The sequence below is a fragment of the Podarcis muralis genome, chromosome 2 (genome assembly GCF_964188315.1).
Source record: "Podarcis muralis chromosome 2, rPodMur119.hap1.1, whole genome shotgun sequence".
NCBI classification, from domain to species: Eukaryota; Metazoa; Chordata; class Lepidosauria; order Squamata; family Lacertidae; genus Podarcis; species Podarcis muralis.
The window spans coordinates 44,485,960-44,505,544 of record NC_135656.1 but is presented as its reverse complement, the minus strand read 5'-3'; the positions used below and the strand labels follow the sequence as shown (position 1 = coordinate 44,505,544).

Sequence of the window (19,585 nt, the reverse complement as noted above, 5' to 3'; positions counted from 1 at the left end):
TTGAAAACTTTCCTGGCTGAAATCTCCAGATGACAAGTGGTTAATTATTTAAACAGACATTTCCCAGGAGATGCTGGTTATGCTGTTCTACCCCCCTGCCTGAATGGAGATAAGTATGGTGCTGGAAGGCTTTTGTAAAATCAAGGTAGGCAGATCCAAAATTGCTTTTGCTTCCCATAGCACCTGAGCACCTGTCAAATCACAGAAGTGGCGTGTGCATGATTTGGTCATTCTACAGTAGCCAACATCAACGCTCCTTTAGAACAAAGTCTAGGCCACACCGCTGATCAGAATTGCATGTCCCACCTCATTGCCAGCCTCCTTCCAGTCTGGGTACAGCACCATGTCTGAACTTCAGAGTTGTCCATTTCACTGAACTGGACTACCAAACAGATCCACATTCAGGTGAGCAAAAGGCATGAAGCAGACATAGCAACAAGCCACCAGATGACTGAGACTGCAAGACCAACCATGTTTAGGAGCCTCCTTCACAACCCTATTTGTAATTTTCTCCTTTTGTCAAGGAAAGCAGTCTGGAGTCCTAATCTTAAGTGCATTGACGAGCTTTGCCCAATCTTCTGGCTTCTGGCAAGTTTTACTTCGTTTTGTTAAGTCAGTTCATTCAAAGTCATCTTGCGATTTTAATCCAAGTCCTTTATTATGAAAATGAATACAGCTTGCTCAAAATTCAGCTTAAAAAGAGATAAGCCTGTTTACATATTATAAGGGAGGGGGAAGATCAATTACTATTTCATCCAAAGTTGCCAGGAAGTCTTGAGTGGACTGCCGGGTATCTGAAAGATTTAAAAAGCCAGTTAACATCAAGTCAGATACATTCAAATTTTAATATTTTCATTTCTAATGTTCATGGTTACATTTCTAATCTCCATTTTTTTCCAGTGCCCCTTTTACCCTAGTCACCCAAATGTTAGGCAGTTGTTGCTGGACAACCACCAAGTTGCTTTTCAATTCTTTCTGTGTTTGCTCTGTTCCAGCCAAGTATTGCCCCTTACAATGTAGCATTACAGCCACTCACTTTACTGGATGCAAATCACTTTTTTTTTTTTTTTTTTTACTTACCATAGCCCCATGAAATGGAAGGCTCTTTTGCAGGTACAGAGATTGTGCTTGCAAATCTGTCAGAGGCATTTTCAAATACCATCAGAGGAACTCCAGTCAGGGGCATGTGGCTCAGCCTGTGCTCTTCAGGGACTTCAAAACTCTCAAAGTCTGTTTGGAAAGAACAACAGTGGTTAGCACTGCCCCTGAGCATCACTCTCCATTACTTGTTAGAGGAGTGGGGCAGTGACATACAGTGGTGCCCCGCAAGACAAATGCCTCGCAAGACGAAAAACCCGCTAGACGAAAGGGTTTTCCGTTTTTGAGTTGCTTCGCAAGACGATTTTCCCTATGGGCTTGCTTCGCAAGACGAAAACGTCTTGCGAGTCTTGCAAATTTTTTTCGCTTCCCCCCCCTTTTTCTAAGCCGCTAAGCCGCTAATAGCCTTTTAGCCGCTAAGCCGCTAAGCCTTTAATAGCCGCTAATCCGCTAATAGCGCTAATCCGCTTAGCCGCTAATAGGGTTGCTTCGCTAGACAAAAAAACCGCTAGACGAAGAGACTCGCGGAACGGATTATTTTCGTCTTGCGAGGCACCACTGTAATTCACTCAGCTAGCAGGGTTTACACCGCTATTGAGTAGCACACAAAGAACATAAATAAAATACATAAGACTGATTTTTTATTCAGATTTCCTCAACTTATTTATCTGTTATGCCTGGCAACTTCTAGAACAGTAATCCTGCAATTTACGTGTATTTAATGTGTGACCATTCAGTTTAACATGCTTGGCTGATGATGAGATGATGATGATGATGATGATGATGATGATGATGATGATAATAATAATAATAATAATAATAATAATAATAATAATAATAATAATAATAGGATGGGCATCTGGGGGGAAAGTCTTTGGCAATCCCACCTACCACTGAACCCAATACATTTTGACTTTACACAATTTTGCCTTTAGGTGCGATCCCCAGAACATAACCCCAGCATGCGTTGCAGCTTACGGTATAGAAGCTCAGTTAACAAGACATACAGCAACCTGTGACACTCCAGCAGAACCACCTCCTGCTTCATATCTCTGCATTGATTATCAACCAATCAATCAATCGTTCACCCCCTCTATCCCAAGGAAACCAAAATAATCCTTGGCAGGCATTACCTAAAGGATCATAGGAAAAGAGGTTCTCCTTTTCTGGATAGTCTTCAGGAACCATGTTGCTGCTTTCAACTCTGTTTGCAGTTTCAGTAGCCTTAAATAAGGATAAAAAGTGAGAAAAAGTGGTTACAACAAAGTCTTACAACAGCCAGACTAGAGATTTCTCCCGTTAATATGCTGAATCTTTGCTTCCCACTGGTGGACCATGGACCACAGCTTGGGAATTCCCAAAATCATGTTTATTATAACACCATGACTTCTTGTTCCCAACTCCTTAATCAAGGAAGAATTAAAAAACAGGCTGCCTCCCCACTTCTTCCCTTTCCCAGAGCCTTCCCTTATCTTCACTTAGAAATCCCCTTTCAGGTGCCACCCTGGTTTTTGTTGTTCTTGTTGTGACCAGCAGATTTTCCAGTGTTCTTAGCCTTAATCATCCTTGTGAATGCATTCTTCCTTCATAAGCTAGAGAGAAAGCACACAACTCTCTTTTTCCTGCTATGTGCCAGTCATCCCCCTATTTCATACCCACCAATGTACTACTTTTCTGGAAGAAAAGTTTTACACAAGATGAAAGCTTCAGTTACTCAAGAGGCTAGTTTAAGGTGAGCTGATCATTATCACTTGCTGAAATTTTGACAGATTGGCACACATCTATGATCTTTTCTATTCAGCTTGCCTAAGCTACAGCTCTGATTGTTTTGCTTATATCTGGGACAGTTCTCCAGCCTAGGAATGATTCTGTTTTGAGAATCAAATGTAGTCCTATGGAGTATTAGCTCTACTAACCTTTTTCGTAGAAGGCTTTTTTCCTTTTGGGAAGTTACTCTTTGTTGTTGTTGAAGGCCTATTCAAATTTCCTAGAACCTTCCTGACAGACTGGGATGTTGCTGGATTTATGTTAGCTGTCCTTCCAACAAGTGGAGTCTTGGGGCAAGACCTTTCAGCAAAACTCTTTGCTATGGAAGAAAATCAAGTCAGCCAACATGCTCAAGACCCAAAGTACCAAAACTTCTTCATTCAAGGGCACCACAGGCAAAACAAGCCAGAACGTACATTTATCATGTTATATGAACCCAAGATTGTTGTTTGTCTCTCTCCAAACAAGCCAAGAGCAGTAAACCAAGGTTTGTTCTTAGCTTATAGCTCTTGGTTCATTTGGCGATAAACAAGTGCAGGTTCAGGTGACATGACAAACCAGGCCCTCGTTTGTTTCATCTAAAATGCAGCAGGAATGCCCCAGGAGATTCTGAGTGTGCTGCTTGTTCACATTAAACCATGGTTAATGTGACAGGCAAGGCAAGCAAATCAAGCCAGTGCAGCTAAGAATACTCCATGAGGCGGCAGAATAAAGGAGAAGCCACAGTTAGTTCTCATTTTTCCTTCCTCCCGGCATCCTGTCCTTCCACAAAGACTTCATCATCCGGTACCTCTAAGCTGAGCTGACCTGTTATCATTGCTGCTTCCAAAAAAAGGAGGAGAAAGCTATAAAAAGTTGATATTAAGCATTCTGAATTATTAATTCAAGTTCATCAGCATCTTTAATGGAGCTTTGGTTTAAAAAAGGTATTTCCGTTCATTTTATACCAGTTTAAATTCACATGAATACAAACTTACATGGTGCAGATACCAATTGCATCCGACCCTTAGAAGAAGCAACCGTGCCAATTTCATCATTCTCTTTTTCTATGTAAATTTGTGTCGCCATCACTTTGACATCCAAGGATTGCTAGAATAGATATATACATTATTATTTCGTGTTTTCTTGCATCCTTAGCCTTCTGTCATCATTATAGGAGTCCAAGTATGTCTCACTAGTAGTACTTTAATCACTTGGGAAAACTCCTCCAGAACCTTCTGGAGCAAAGGCGGCCACTGGTTTAATGCACTTCTTTCAAGTGTTTGTCTTGACTAGGTACAGTGCACTGGGATGTGCAGATAACTGTTAAACACTAGACAGAACTCAAAATGCAAACAAAAACTACTCACTAAAGCAGTTTAGAAAAATATATGTTGGTGGTGACAAAAGTCTTTTTTTTTTAAACACTTTTTAAAAGTGTATTTACAGAGGACTACATGCTGAAGTTAAGAACAACAGTGAACTATTGCTGCCTACTCAGAAGTAGGTCCCACCGAGTTCAATTGGTCTTATTCTCAGATAAATACTTAAAAGAATTGTAGCCTAAAATTACAGGTTTTGACACATATACTAAAGCAATACTTTCCATGCTACCACATACTCTTGAGTGCCAGTGTTGAATGCCAGACATTAGCATTATAGGAGTGTAACCCAAAAAGTAACAGCAAAAAAAGGAGGGGTACCCTACAAAGTGTATTCCCACCCACATTGTACTCCATCACTTTAATGCAGTCTCACTAACTTGCCAGACCATGTGCAGGAGTACTCAGCAATAAGGCACACCAGGAAACCTACTGACTGCCCATCTTAAGTACAGTCAGGACTGGAGTCTTAGGTTGCCCTAGACCTGATTGATTTAACTAGTGTTTCTAACTCTTAGGGGGGGGAAACACCAAAAAGCCAACTTCTCTTTTAGCATTACTTACCTGCCTATAGAATGGACCAAAGGAAACAAAGAACCTGACAGCAATAAGAAAAAAATTAATTTAGTCCAAGCAAAAAGGATACAGAATTTTAGAAAAGCAACACAACTTGTTACTAAACATAAAACCAGCACACTTGAATTAGAACCGATAGAGACGAGACATTAGGAAGCAATGACAAAAAAAGGAAACAAAAATTTAGGGCAAATAAGCTTTTAAACCTCGCATCCACCCATTGCCAAACAATTGATAACACGCACACTAAAAGCGATACACCACTAACGAGCTCTGCTTTCCGCACGGGTCACTTTTAAATCATCACCCTCCTTCCCCATTGGTCGTTACTCCCCGCGTGAGACGCTGCTGATTGCTACCTCGGTAAACCAATGGCGGAGGAGAGGAGGCGGGGTTTCACGCTTTCCCGGCTCGTTAAAGAACCCGCGACGAGGCAAAGGCACAGCAGACGAAGTGTCCTAGTTGGAAGGGGCATGTAACTGTATTTCCTATGGGAGCGGTGCGCAGTGGAAGTTCATTCCCAGCTACGTATGCGTGGGATCAGACTGCAAAGCCCTAAAGTCACCCTTGCTCGCTGCATTTGGCGGAGTAAGACAGGAGGTCCCGGAGTGCAGCACTTTCGGAGTATAAATAATAAATTGTTGTTGTTACTATCACCATTATTACTATTTATTTTATTATTATTATTATTATTATTATTATTATTATTGGCGGCGGAGGAGGCAGCCCTGTCGATCTGCTGCAACAAAAACAAAGAGAGCTTAAAGGTTTGCAATGCTAGACCTAATACTTTTCCTGAGTCTCATAGTACTGGGCTTTACTCCCAAATAAGTGGGTAGCCATATAAAGATTAAAGCCAACCACAATGCTTAAGGCATAAGAGTTCAATCTAGTGCAAGGAAGCTCATGCATACAGTCACTGCAGCAGTCCTGCCCAGGAGGACTGCTTTGCTCTAGTTGGGGTTCCTCCTACTGCCCTTACAGGACTGCAGCCTTTAGCTCAGTGTTTACTAAGCTTGGTTCTCCAGCTGTTTTTGGACTACAATTCCCATCATCCCTAGCTAGCAAAACCAGTGGTCAGGTGTGATGGGAATTGGTAGTCCGAAAACAGGTGGAGCCCCAAGGTTGGGAAACACTGTATAATTTAGCTACTCCAGAGGTTCTAATTCTATAATTAGAACCCTCGGGGCTCTAATTAAGACGCGCACCGAAAACAAAGCGCCCTGGAGTCATAGTGGGACTGAACCCCGTGTAAATGCACGTGGGGACCGGGCGGGGGACGCCAAGATGCCTTTGGAATCAGGGCGGTGCTCCTTTAAGAGGAAGGCGGATGGAGCGGCGCGCTGCATTGTGGGAGGCGGAAGCAAAGCGGAAGTGAGGCCTGCTCGGTCCCGAGAAGCCTGTGGCGTAGAAACGGCGGTGGTCGGGGCTGACAGCTTCGGTAAGGCTGGATTTTGTGGCTGCCCTGCGAGTGTTACCCGGAGGAGGAGACTTTACTTCCCCCATAGGACAGCAGAGGCCGCTTCCAATGTCCTGAAAATTGTGCTTGTTTATACGGAGCACGTATTCGGGATATTGTGTCTCCCTGGGCGTTTAAAATCCCCGGAGCCTCCGAGGTGGCTGCTGTTCCTCCTCTTCCCTTTGGGTTTCAGTACATTCTGTGTTTTCACACAGAGGAGTAAACAAAGGCCCGCTAAGGCCTCGCGTCAGGACTTTCTCAGGAGGTTTATTTGGTTTACCTGTTTCAGCTACGTATTTGTCGCGGGAAACACAAGAGAGTCGTAAAAAGGACTTTTTGTGCTTCTTTTCAGCTTATTGAAGTCCTTGTGATTGGGGGGGGGGGGGATGTTAAAGCTGGGGCCGACCGTATAGTGAGCTCCTGCTCTAGCCTACCGCCCTCCTCCCCCACTTACAGCACCTCTCCGTTAAACGCACAATTCCAGTTGCCAGGCTGATTGATCAGTACATTAACTGTGCTTTAAATTATTTGCTTGCTTCCAGTTGCTTAGATCAGATAGGTGTTATTTTGCTATGATGCATAGTTGTCAACTTTTTCCTTTTTTTTTGAGGAATCCTATTCGGAATAAAGGAATTTCCCATTTAAAACAGGGGAAACGTTGACAGCTGTGTATGGTAGCTAAGCAGGTCATAGTTGAGGTGTTCTCATTAAACTGTTAATAATGAGAGGGAGGGGAAACCGCATAAACATAGTTACGTACTGCTATGACTAATAATGCTAACTTGTTGAGAATGGTTCATAAAGACATAAACATCGGTGGCTAAATCCTGCTAGAGGAGTCTTCTAGGCCTCTAGGGATCTATGCAGCCACAGAAGGAGTGGAGAAAATAGCTTGGAGGCTTATAACTCCCAAAGTATCAGATAGGTTAGCTAGCTTTTGGTTTAATGTTCACCTAATTTATAGGAGGTGGTAACTTATAGGAGGCAGCTTATTTAACGGTAACATTGGTGGGGTTCGAAGAGGTATTATAATCTGTCTTGAGTTAGGATGGTGTTAAGCAGGGTGTGGTTTTGATATGACACTATCTCTGCATGTTACGGTTTTTGAATTATTTATTGGATTCATGGAGAGCTTGTGTGTTATCCCACTAATCCCAGCTGATTCTGTTTCTGTTGTCATCTCAGAGAGAGAATGGTGTTATATTTCATATGGTAGCTACCTTTTCTGATGGCTGTGGCCTGGCTCCAATTACTATAAGAACACCAGTGAAGGGTCGATGGGAGAACTAATACGTGCAAAATGCTGGCTATAGTTAACAGTTTGAGATCATTCATAAGGACATGTATTAAAACAGTGTTTGATCTATTTCTGTGGCTGATAAACCTGCATTCTTGTTTGTAGGTAAAAGATCATGGAATCTGGCAGTATGGAAACAATAGCTGCTAACCCTCCTGGAGGGTCAAATGGCTTAGAAGAGCCTAAGAAGATGACCAGGGAGGACTGGAGGAAGAAAAAGGAGTTGGAAGAACAGAGAAAACTGGGCAATGCACCAGCAGAAGTAGATGAAGAGGGAAAGTAAGTCTTGTGTATCCCTTCATATCTGCTAGCAGTTCCCTTGTATTTCCTTCAAACTTGCACTTCTTTTATGACTTTCTGTTGTTTTATTTTTTTGAAGTTAGGAGGTATGTACCTTGAAGGAATTTCATTCATCTTGCTTGATAGTTTTGGAATTTCTGTAGCCAATGGGTAATGAAATGAATGAACCGAAATGTATGGTTTATTCCTGCCTTCAGCCTGTCTAGTCTTGTCCTAACCTTTCCAGAGTGGGGCAGGCAATTGGAAGGGATTGAAATCTTGAAATGTGAGGTTTAAAAAAAAAAAATTAAGCAAAAAGGAAGGGCCAAAGCTCAGTGCTCAGAATATCGATCTGGGAGGGGAAAAGACTCACACTTCCTATATAACACTGTATCCTTTTACAGTACAGTGGTACCTCTGTATGCGAACGGGATCCATTCCAGAGCCCCGTTCACATCTTGAGTAGAATGTATGCATGTGATGTCATTTTGAGCATCTGCGTATGCACAAGTGGCGAAACCCAGAGGTAACACGGAGCATAACCTGAAAACGCTCAACCTGAAGCATATTTAACCCGAGGTATGACTGTATTGTTAAGACAATCGAACATGGTTTTGACCCTCCATTGACTCATGGACCCTTATGGAGAGACATTTTGGTTGCCTTTATTGGAAAATCTAAAACATGCTACCATCTGCTGCTATTTTCTCTCTTTTCTGCACAGCTGCTAAGCTCTGTTTTCCTTGTACGGGTATGTTTTGATACAGTGGTACTTCGGGTTACAAACACTTTGGGTTACAGACTCCGCTAACCCGGAAGTAGTGCCTCGGGTTAAGAACTTTGCCCCAGGATGAGAACAGAAATCATGCGGTGGCAGAAGCAGGAGGCCCCATTAGCTAAAGTGGTACCTCAGGTTAAGAACGGTTTCAGGTTAAGAACGGACCTCCGGAATGAATTATGTAACCAGAGGTACCACTGTACTTGAAATTAACAATCTATTTTTTGAAGTATTTTAAAAAGCACTGAATTGGGGATTCTGTTGTCATCCCTTCTGTGGGTCTGAGTCTATGTACTTGGAGGCATGTCTCAACTGAGTTCAGCTGCGTGTCAGGTTCCATGGTAGGGAAAAGGCAGCATATAAATGTCAGAGCATAATAAAAATAAATAATGAAATGATCCTAACTGTTTCCACTTAGAAGTCTCCTTGATCTTTATCTCAGCATGGGAACCCTTACAGACTTAAGGTCCATCTTACCCGGTCACAAAGCATTCACAACATTATTTTGTGGATATCTGTAACATTTAGTTGTTCAACAATGCAACCATAACACAACCATATTTATTCAGAAGTAATTCCCAGTATGTTCAATGGGGCTTACTCCCACTTCAATGTGTGTGTTTTCTATTTATTACAGAGACATCAACCCTCATATTCCTCAGTACATTTCCTCAGTCCCATGGTATATAGATCCTTCAAAAAGGCCTACACTAAAGCATCAGAGACCTCAGCCAGAGAAGCAGCAAGAATTTACATTTCTAGGGGAATGGTATAAGCGAGGAGTCAAAGAGGTAGGTCGCCATGATGGGAATGCTGGCACTCTAGAATGTGAATAAAACCTAATCAGTTTGCGGTCCTTTATTTATTATTACTGGCATTCAAAAGATTGAGTTCAGTGATAGTTTGTCATCTTTCTGAGTATCAGACGTTGTGGGATAGTTTTACACTAGTTGACTTGCAGGGGTACACTTCAAGCTAAGGATCAAGTTCTCTGCAATTATCATTACAGATAAAATTAATTGTATTGTAGATCTGTTTCTTTTGTGGTCAAATGGGGCCAACTATATTCTGATCGAGGCTGAGCGGAGGGAAGTAGGTGTGCTGTTGATAGGAAGTTTTCATTTGTTTTTGTTTTTTGCTCAGAATTCTCATGCAACCAAGTACCGCAAAGGAGCATGTGAGAACTGTGGTGCCCTTACACACAAGAAGAAAGATTGCTTAGAGGTAAGCATTATTATCATTTTTACATGAAATTGGATAAAATTAACTGTGAATCTTGGGGGACCGCGGGTGGTGCTGTGGGTTAAACCACAGTGCCTAGGACTTGCTGATCGAAAGGTCGGCGGTTTGAATCCCCGCGCGACAGGGTGATTCCTGTCATTCGGTCCCAGCTCCTGCCTACCTAGCAGTTCAAAAGCACCCCAAAGTGCAAGTAGATAAATAGGGACTGCTTTCTAGCGGGAAGGTAAACGGCATTTCCGTGTGCTGCGCTGGTGCTGGCTCGCCAGCTGCGGCTTAGTCAAGCTGGCCACGTGACCCAGACGCTGTCTTCGGACAAGCGCCGGCTCCCGGCCTCCTGAGCGAGATGAGCGCGCAACCCCAGAGTCGGTCACGACTGGACCTTTGGTCAGGGGTACCTTTACCTTTAACTGTGAATCTTGTTAACATCCTGAAAAATTAATTTCCCCAACCTCTCTGATACAAAAAAATAATAATATTGTGGCCAGTTCCTTTCTGAAGAACAGGAGCAATGCTAAGGTTGTGATCTAATTCCTTCCCTGCAGAGACCTAGAAAGGTTGGAGCCAAATTCACAGGAACCAACATTGCACCAGATGAGCACATGCAACCACAGCTGATGTTTGACTATGATGGAAAAAGAGACCGTTGGAATGGCTATAATCCAGAGGAGCATATGAAGATTGTAGAAGAATACGCCAAGGTTGATTTAGTAAGTAGGGTGGTGTGTTTTTTTCCTTTAAAAAGATTCTGACAGTCTCTTGGGAAGTTGTGTTATATATCAATGTTAAAATAGGTCACTTTTTAATCTAGAGTAGAATTAACTTGCACACTAACTTAAATACCAGTAGAAATGTTTAAGGTAAGGTGCATGAAAAGCTGCCTTTTACTCAGCCAGACCATTGAGCCAAGAGTGACTTTCAAACAATGCATTTTGTCCAGTGCTGCTGTTTTGCTCATGCAGCATACTTGTGCAAGAAAACGTCCACTTCCTCTTCTTCCTGCAGACCACCGTGGATCTTCAAAATCTCTCCAAATTGTTGGGGGGGGTCTCTAGAACAAATTTTGGGGGTACACAAGGGGAGGAGGGGAAGAGGAAGTTCTGTTGAGCATGCAGAACACCACTTACAAAGCAGAGGATAATTCCCACTTGTATAGTGAAAGATGCCCTCTGGTGAGAAGAACTTCTGCTTGCTAAGGGTTAGTAAAGGGATTGTTCATACTGAATTTTAGTACCAAACTAGACGGATTTAATTTTAATTAAATAAGATCGATGTTTGCATGATGAATGAAGTGGTTGTGGAAACTTTCAGTCCAATGTGAGAAGTAATCCTGCTTTCATTTTAACAGGCTAAACGCTCACTGAAAGTGCAGAAGCTCCAGGAGGAGCTGGCTTCAGGAAAGCTGACGGAGCAAGTGGTAAGTGAACTGAAAACATTAGTACCCTGGTGTTTTACCACAAGGGATGTGTGTCCCCCTTTCTCACATGTCACCTCTGCTATTAAAGGTATAGGATGCTGCTGAGGGCACAAATAAGCACTAAGGGTTAAGGGACCCCTGACTATTAGGTCCAGTCGTGGCCGACTCTGGGGCTGCGGCGCTCATCTCACTTTATTGGCCGAGGGAGCCAGCGTACGGCTTCCAGGTCATATGACCAGCATGATTAAGCCGCTTCTGGCGAACCAGAGCAGCGCACGGAAACGCCGTTTACCTTCCTGCTGGAGTGGTACCTATTTATCTACTTGCACTGATGTGCTTTTGAACTGCTAGGTTGGCAGGAGCAGGAACCGAGCAACGGGAGCTCAGCCCATCGCGCTAGATCAGGCTTAAATCTACCTTAAGCCTAAAGCTTTTGCTATGAACAAACCAACAGGAGTGCTTACTCATTTGGGCGTGCCCTTCATTTTGCAGAAGATACTGAATTTCTTCACTAGGTGGCAGTATAAACCATACTTTTAATATTAAAGCTTCTTTTGAGCTGGGAGGAAACCAGAGCCATTTCAGGGTATTTTCTTTCAACTTCCTCAATAAAGTTAATTTCAGTCTTACACTTTAAAAAAAATATTTTGTAATTTTGTAAAACTAAAATACAAAATGGAGCTTATATACTGTGCTAATGCTACTTTTCCTTGCCGCAGAACTCCCCGCGACATAGATGGGGAGAAGAGGAACCAAATTCACAAACGGTAAAGAATATTTAAAAAAACTCACAAGATACAGGAGAGAGAATTGTTTTTTCACAGAAAATGGCTTGGTGTACTATGAGGTGGGCAACTGGATCACGCTAAAGGACCAAATCTAGAACTGAACCTACCTCTGTGGGCCATTTTGATAGGTGCTTGGAACCACCCACCTATTAATCACCTGCCATCATATATGATGGACCAGAAATTATTACTGTTAAAAGGGAAAGTGAAAAATTGGGGGAGGGGTCCACCTCTTTTCCCACCCCAACCAGGTACCTCTGATAATCAGCATCACTTTATGAAAATAAGGGAGGTTGTTGTTGTTTTTAAGCATTTTTGCATAGAGACAACAACATTAATCAGCTGCCCTTTCAGCTCTCTGTGCTGCTTGAGTAGCATGGACCAACTAGAGGGATGTTTTGCATCTATTTCTGGATCTAAGTGACCTGTCCTGCAAGGATGAAATAGACTTTGGCAAATCTAACCTCACTTAGATCCTAATAAATTAAAACATATATGACTCTTATAAAATTGTTTTTTTATTTATTTACAGAGCGCTAATAAAATTGTGTGAATTTTTAAAATAGCTTAAAGATCTTTGCATTTTAGATTAATTGTGCAAATGAGTTCTACACCTACTGCTCTTTTGAATAATACATCTTGCTGTGTTTTCAGGAAAGAGATCATAACAGTGAAGATGAAGATGAAGACAAATATGCAGATGACATTGATATGCCTGGACAGAATTTTGACTCCAAAAGGCGTATTACTGTCCGAAACCTGCGTATTCGGGAGGATATCGCTAAAGTAAGCAGATTCACATTAAGCCTTGTCGTTGTGTAGCTGCTGTCTGTGTTTTACTGTTGGATTAAGAAAATTACACAACATTCTTCTTGCCTTCAATCAAGCTTTATTAATTAATATATGCAACCAATAGTCTCTTTTAGATTTCTCATCCTTAACTGAAAATTAATTGCTTAGTGACATTAAGAAATCCATTTAACTTAAAATAAAATGAGGATTTGATTAGCTGCATAGATGAGTTGGCATTAAGAGATCTTCAAGGGATGGTTGGCTCTGTTACCTGCACTGAAGCTTCAAGTCTGTATTCTCGTGCCTTTTCAGTACTTGCGGAATCTTGATCCCAATTCTGCATACTATGATCCTAAAACCAGAGCAATGAGAGAGAATCCATATGCCAATGCCGGAAAGAATCCAGATGAGTAAGTTTGAAACTAACTCGCTTGGATAATTTAACTGTCTTGTGCATCCTTTCAAACATTAATATTTGGGTACCGGTGAAACCCATACATGACAGTGGAAGTTGTGAGAAAAGCTTTCATTAGTACTAATCTGATACTGGGGGTTTCCTGGGTGGCATCCAAAACCTCGTGAATGGACCTCCCTTTTCTCTATCTGCCAGAGATTTTCCAAACCAGGTTTTAGGGCGTGCAAGTGGGGGGAGGGGTGAATCTGTTCTACCAACAATTCCATTCCACTGGTGAAGAAGCACTGTTGGATTTCACCCATGGAAAGAAATTGGATTTGACATCTCCATTGCCCCAAATCATTTGGTTGAAATTAATTATTCTGTTGAATGATTAGTCCCCCTTTATTTAGCAGAATAGCTAAATGCTGCACAGACATTCACATATCCATGTGCTATCCCACTAGGGGCAAGTGCTCTTGAGCTTCTGTGGGGACTGATACCCAAAAGCTTACCTCTCTTTCATCCAAGCTTTACTTTGTGCTGGAGTAAGGAGTAAATAAAAAATTACCTGAGTCTCTCATGCTGCTTGTTACCGTAGCCAAGCTTGAGATGAGACCATGCTTTCCTTTCAAGCCTTCTGTATATAGCCAGAAGGTTCAGTGATAGACATGGTTTTCTCATTTGAGTTGCAGTTTGGGGAAAGTAAAAGAGCTGAAATCTCTTGTGTGGTTTGTTATCTACAGCTCAGGACTGGTGAGAGAAACCCCTGCCTCTAAGACCCACAGCACACTTGGGAGGACTTTCATGGGGATGGGAGAGGGTTGGTGGTGAGCATAAATAGAGGCTGGCTTGTAAGTCACCAACAAATGTGGGCCCCAGATGCTGTGTAAGAAAGCTCTGTTGCAGGAGGGTCGCAGTACATTCCTTTCGTGTGTGTGGTTTTAATCTGAAAGTTGTTTCTCATACTGCATTTTGATAATGGATAATTGCTCTGATTACAAGCATATTGCCTGAAAAGCTGATGCATGCAGTTGAGTCTCCTCAGAGACGCAAGAAGCAGGCTGGATTTTACAGATCTATGGCAGAACTCATCACTTGTGTTGCTTTTGGGGGTGGTGCAGGGACTTGTGTTGCTCATTGAAGCACATCTTTGCAAACATGGGAATGGCTCCTTTCAATGAAAGTGTCCTAACAAAGAAGAACGAACTCATATTGTAATGTAAAACCACTCATACTTCCTGTGCATCCTGGTTACTTACAAGGTCTTTCCTTCCAGGGTCAGCTACGCAGGTGACAACTTCGTTCGTTACACGGGGGCTACCATTTCTATGGCGCAAACTCAGCGTAAGTACTGAATCTGCCAGTCATGTTTTCTTCCGTTGTACCATCTACTACTACTTAATGAAACCTGCTTTTGGCAGTGGAAGGAACTATTCTCGGTTTAATCTTCAGGGGAGTTTCAATTTTGGGCAAATAGAGGGAAAGGGTCCTTATTCAGAGGAAACCGTCCCCCCAAAAAAAATTTTTAGAGAAATGTTGGGGTTTTTCAACGTTCCCCCTTGCATACCTCCCCTTGCCCTCAAAAAAAGGAAAACAAACTGTGCTAAGGGGTGCATTTGTGCCTCCATACTGCCAAAGGAACACTGGCTGCAGAGAGCATCATGCAGTTGTGAGTTCTCTTAGGCTTCTGAGGCCAGGAGTTAGGCTGAAAGGAAGTAGCTGTTTGTTTGTTTGTTTGTTTGTTTGTTTGTTTGTTTGTTTGTTTGTTTGCTCACTCACTTCCCTTCAGCATGGGGTATAAAATGGGGGGGGGGGCTGCAGTGATGCAGGTGTCCTCCAAGCCTGATGTCCCCTTTGTATCCTTAGATAATTCTCCAAGGCAGCTCTCTTTCCTCTGCCCCTTGGAAACCATGAACCCTCTGCTCAAAGCAAGTGGGTTCCAGGCCAACTTAAGCAGATGGACAGTGATGTTGTGGGCTGTTCTTGAAGCTGGCTCAGTAGAGCCAAGCCTAGAGAGTTCATGGCAGCTGTTCCTAGAACTGGCTCTGTGAAGCTGAGAATAATTCATGGGAGTAGAAGGGAAGGGTAAAAACAGAAAGAACCTTACCCTTTGCCTTGTCTTCCTTTACCCCCACTTCCCCAAATATGAACCAAAATTATTTGGTTCATATTGAGAGCAAAACCAGTTTATACCCTGAAGTGTGTGTGTGTGTTGTCTGTGTGTGTGTGTGTGTGTGTGTGTGTGTGTCAGCAAATAGTTATTGCAAACATTCTCTCTCCTTAATTCCTTAAAAGTGTTTGCCTGGGAAGCCTATGAAAAAGGCTCTGAAGTTCATCTTCAGGCAGATCCTACAAAACTTGAACTCTTGTATAAGTCCTTCAAAGTGAAAAAAGAAGACTTCAAGGAGCAGCAGAAAGAAAGCATCCTGGAGAAGGTAAATCAGCCTCATATGTAAGCACCAGACTAGTAGCTGTAGACAATCAGAAATGCAGCAAGCAAGATTTACTGAATTACATATTTTGAACAGAACCGTGGGCCAATTTGTAAGGTTTTATAAATTTGTAAGGTTTTATAAATAAAAAAAACCCCTTCATTTAAGCCCCTTAAAAGAATACAACTCACAAGGAGTAAATAGGTTCACAAACCAATTGATTTTTGAGGTGGAAATAGATTTATAGTCTAACCTTGCTGTGCATTTGCTTTAAAAAAAATACTGCTAGAATTTTATGCAGTTTTGCTTGTGTTGGTGTGTTCTATTCTACTGAAGAGAAATTTGAAAATGCTTTCAATACACATGCACATGAACTCTTTTAAAAGAGCACAGTGGACAGGCGATGACCATTTTGCGCACGTACAATTGATGCACAACCGCCGACACGCGGGTCATTTTAATGGCAGGACAGGGGCAAGACAGGCTTCTGTGTGCTCTACTGACCAGAAACACAACCCCGTGCAAATCGGGTTGCCTGTATATAAGTATAGTGTTTCCTGTAATATCCAGATAGGGATTCTTGATTAGTAAAAAACTGTATAGTTAAACTGTAGATAATCCTTTGCTAAAGATTTTTCCAAACTTTATTTCTTAACAGTACGGGGGACAAGAACATCTGGATGCCCCACCGCCTGAGTTACTGCTTGCTCAGACGGAAGATTATGTGGAATATTCTAGACATGGAACAGTTATTAAAGGCCAAGAGAAGGCTGTTGCTCGTTCTAAATATGAGGAAGATGTAACTATCAACAACCACACAGTAAGTAACCAAGAACAGGAAACCTTACTAAAAATAAGGCTACACTTTATATTTTTGAATAAGGGTTCTACTGCTCAGAATTAATTCTGAGCTGTGCTCCCCTTCAGCTGCAAGCAGCCAGATTCTGGCCTGCATGCAGTTCATAGGTATGAGTTGAGTTCTCCTGTGCTTACATAGTCACTATTCCACTGTAAAGCAGTTAGTTTTAAAAGTTACTTATTACAATGATTCCTTTGCAGGGACAAGCAATAAAAGCTGCCTTCCCTCCTTCCGCTTATTGTGGGCAGAAGGAACCTTCCTTGAACGTAGGGTGACATCTAGATCCAGCCCCATCGTTTCACTTTGCAAATATTTGACTTGGAAACTTTAAAAAATCAGTTTTCAAAATCTGCAGCTACTGTACATCTGTTCAGGGCGCAGTTCAGCAAAAATGAAGCGCTTTATGTTCCATTTTGGCAGCAGAATTATGCATATATTCAGTAACTCAGTCAAGTAAACTAAAACATCAAAAGGGCTGAACTCTGGGTTGCCCCAGATGTTGCAACCTTTCCTCGTAGGGCAGTTGCTCTAACCCTTAGTCCAGCAGCCTTTTCTCACAGTGGCCAACCAGATGCCTCTGGGAAGCCAACAAGCAGGATCTGAGTGCAACAAATCTTTCCTAAGTTGAAGATTTGACTTTAATAGATGTTTAATAAATCCTCTGTAAGTAGATTCCATGATTTCAGGGAAAGTAATATTTCTCAAAAGCTTAGTTGTATCCTGAACAACATTTATATAATTCTGTAACTTTACATCAGCACAAGCGATGGTGGTAAAAGTAACTGATTTTGCTTTTCTTTTTATTTCCCCTGCAGTGCATTTGGGGTTCCTATTGGAAAGAAGGCAAATGGGGATACAAATGCTGCTACTCATTTGTAAAGTATTCGTATTGCACCGGAGAAGCTGGAAGAGAAATTGCTGTAAGAACTGGCCTGAGAAATAAATTTTCCGCTTCTAAGTTTTAAAAAACCAGGCTAATACTTGTTTCTCCTGTTGAATTTTATTTTCTCTCCTGTTTATTCTCTCTACAGAACGCTGATGAGGAATTGCCCATTGAAGTGCCTGAGGAAGAGTACGTGACCAAACAAAGAACTCTAGTGGAGGTAGGTTGCCTTTTTCTCCTGCCTGCTTCCCTTTACAAAAAGAAAGAAAGAAAAGAAAATCCTACTGGTGTGTCAAGGGGAAGAGAGATAATTTTAGTTTGTAGAGCAGGAATGGGGAACTGCATGCAGCCAGCAGGCCAGATCTCCATGCCCACTGCAGGTCACCTGCCATCACTGGGTGAAGTTGTTTTTCTTTGCAGACGAACTTGAACTCAAGTCAGGCTGCAAAGAAAGGTCGCTGCAGCCAATACCAGCTGGGGTTGTGGTCAGTGCCAATCAGCTAAGTGACGCTGATTAAAACCTCTGCTTTTGGCAGGAATCAGTTGCGCTTGGGAGCTCAGAGCAGGAGTTCTTTAATGACACTAATCTCAGCGGAGCTTGTATTTGGCATCAAATTTTAAAGGTGCCGAATGCAAGTCCTGCTTAGCGAGAAACAATTGGCAGCGCCCTTTAATCGTTCCTTTGCAGCTGTGTCTTTACTTGCTCCACACCTGGTGTTACATACGCCTGGTGTGCAGCAGATGGATGTGGTTTAAGGGAAACTGTCCCATGGGCCCAATGAAACCCCCGCCAGGCCTAATTTGGCTTGTGGGCCGGAAGTTCCCCACTACTGATATAGAGGAATAGTTCTCTTTAACTGCAAGATCAGTCTAGTGGTTATTCAAAATAAGAAAGCAGAGCCCATGTAACATTTCATCCTTCAAAGTCTCAAAAAGTCCCTAGGTTCGTTTACTGCAAGTTGTGGGACTGCCTCCGAATACTATTGCTCTTTTCCACCCTCTGCAGATGCATCAGGAAAAACAAAAAGAGGAGAAGAAGAAAAAGAAGAAAAAGCACAAGAAGAGTACAGGTTCTGATAGTGAAGAAGATAGAAAGAAACAGGAAAAATTAAAGAAGGTATGCTTGAAATAAGAATAATCTGCCAGCTTCATTATTCTTGCTTACCTGTATTGGTAATTTTCAAACCGATGGATTCCTTTTGTTAGCAGATGTAAAGTGTTGAATACAACTTGGTGACTTTTTAGTCATACTCTTTTGGGTGAATACTTGTGACAGTGTTTGGACCAGTAGCCAACAGTTGGAATCCCATGGGCTAAACCTACTTTATGCCACATGATCAATCAATGCTGCAGACAATTTCTCTCCATCCCTGCCTATCATTTAATGAAACCTCACTCCTTGTATTGGATCTTGCTGGCTTCTGTAAACTAATATTGTCACATAGTTATGGATTGTGTTTTGTTTTCCTTTAGGCACTGAATGCTGAAGAAGCCCGTCTCCTTCACGTGAAAGAAATAATGCAATTAGATGAGAGAAAGAGGCCATATAACAGCATGTATGAAAGCCGAGAACCAACAGAGGAGGAAATGGAAGCTTATCGAATGAAGCGCCAGCGGCCAGATGATCCTATGGCCTCTTTTCTGGGGCAGTAACTTTTATGAAAGAACTTGCAAGCCCACAGGACTTGGGTGTTGTTTTTATATTTGATCACCAAGTAGAACACCTGCCAGTTTTCTGTATTGTATTGTGTATGTGTATATAAATATGGCAATGTTTCAACTGAAAAAAGAGAGTGTACAGTTTACATCTTGAGTTTCCTTTGAAAATGCAAATGTTTTGTCAGCCATAACCTGCTGATTGGAGTTATGATGCCCAGTGGGTTTATTAATTCAAAAAGGCAATGTTCTTCTCACTCAGAATGTGTCACATGCCCAAACAAAAAATAGCAGGAGTCACTATTTCTGCTGTTTGAAGGGAACAAGAGTTTGGTACTTTCCACTTGGCAAATACACAGTTGTAACCTACTTTTATGTATAAATTAACTCAGTACAGTTGAAGGGGGGTATTCTTATCAGAAGTTAACAGAATTCTACTCTTGTGAAACCATTCTTCTGATTAAAAGCTCAGACAGCATCTCAGCAGAATTGGATGAGATTTCCAAA

The 19,585-nt window shown here is 42.0% G+C and overlaps 2 protein-coding genes across 5 annotated transcripts; one reads left to right on the top strand and one right to left on the bottom strand.

Moving 5' to 3' along the window:
• Nucleotides 1-633: 633 nt before the first annotated feature.
• PTTG1 (PTTG1 regulator of sister chromatid separation, securin) lies at nt 634-5,292 on the bottom strand. 4 transcript variants are annotated; one of them, XM_028717397.2, is made up of 7 exons: nt 5,162-5,292; nt 4,791-4,824; nt 3,843-3,954; nt 3,015-3,184; nt 2,232-2,322; nt 1,081-1,230; nt 634-794 (listed from the first exon to the last, which is right to left on the bottom strand). In XM_028717397.2, exons 1-7 carry the CDS (start codon nt 5,275-5,277, stop codon nt 721-723), a joined length of 747 nt encoding a protein of 248 aa, XP_028573230.2. In that variant the 5' UTR covers nt 5,278-5,292; the 3' UTR covers nt 634-720. The 4 variants fall into 4 exon arrangements, with proteins under 4 accessions (XP_028573230.2, XP_028573231.2, XP_028573233.2 ...); XM_028717398.2 differs by lacking the exon at nt 5,162-5,292 and adding an exon at nt 5,048-5,143; XM_028717400.2 differs by lacking the exon at nt 5,162-5,292 and adding an exon at nt 5,009-5,056.
• An 803-nt stretch (nt 5,293-6,095) lies between these two features.
• SLU7 (spliceosome associated SLU7) lies at nt 6,096-19,585 on the top strand. Its single transcript, XM_028717396.2, has 16 exons — nt 6,096-6,243; nt 7,664-7,837; nt 9,253-9,406; nt 9,759-9,839; nt 10,400-10,564; nt 11,203-11,271; nt 11,991-12,038; nt 12,714-12,845; nt 13,164-13,261; nt 14,525-14,592; nt 15,544-15,683; nt 16,339-16,500; nt 17,355-17,459; nt 17,571-17,642; nt 18,429-18,539; nt 18,896-19,585. Exons 2-16 carry the CDS (start codon nt 7,674-7,676, stop codon nt 19,073-19,075), a joined length of 1,749 nt encoding a protein of 582 aa, XP_028573229.1. The 5' UTR covers nt 6,096-6,243; nt 7,664-7,673; the 3' UTR covers nt 19,076-19,585.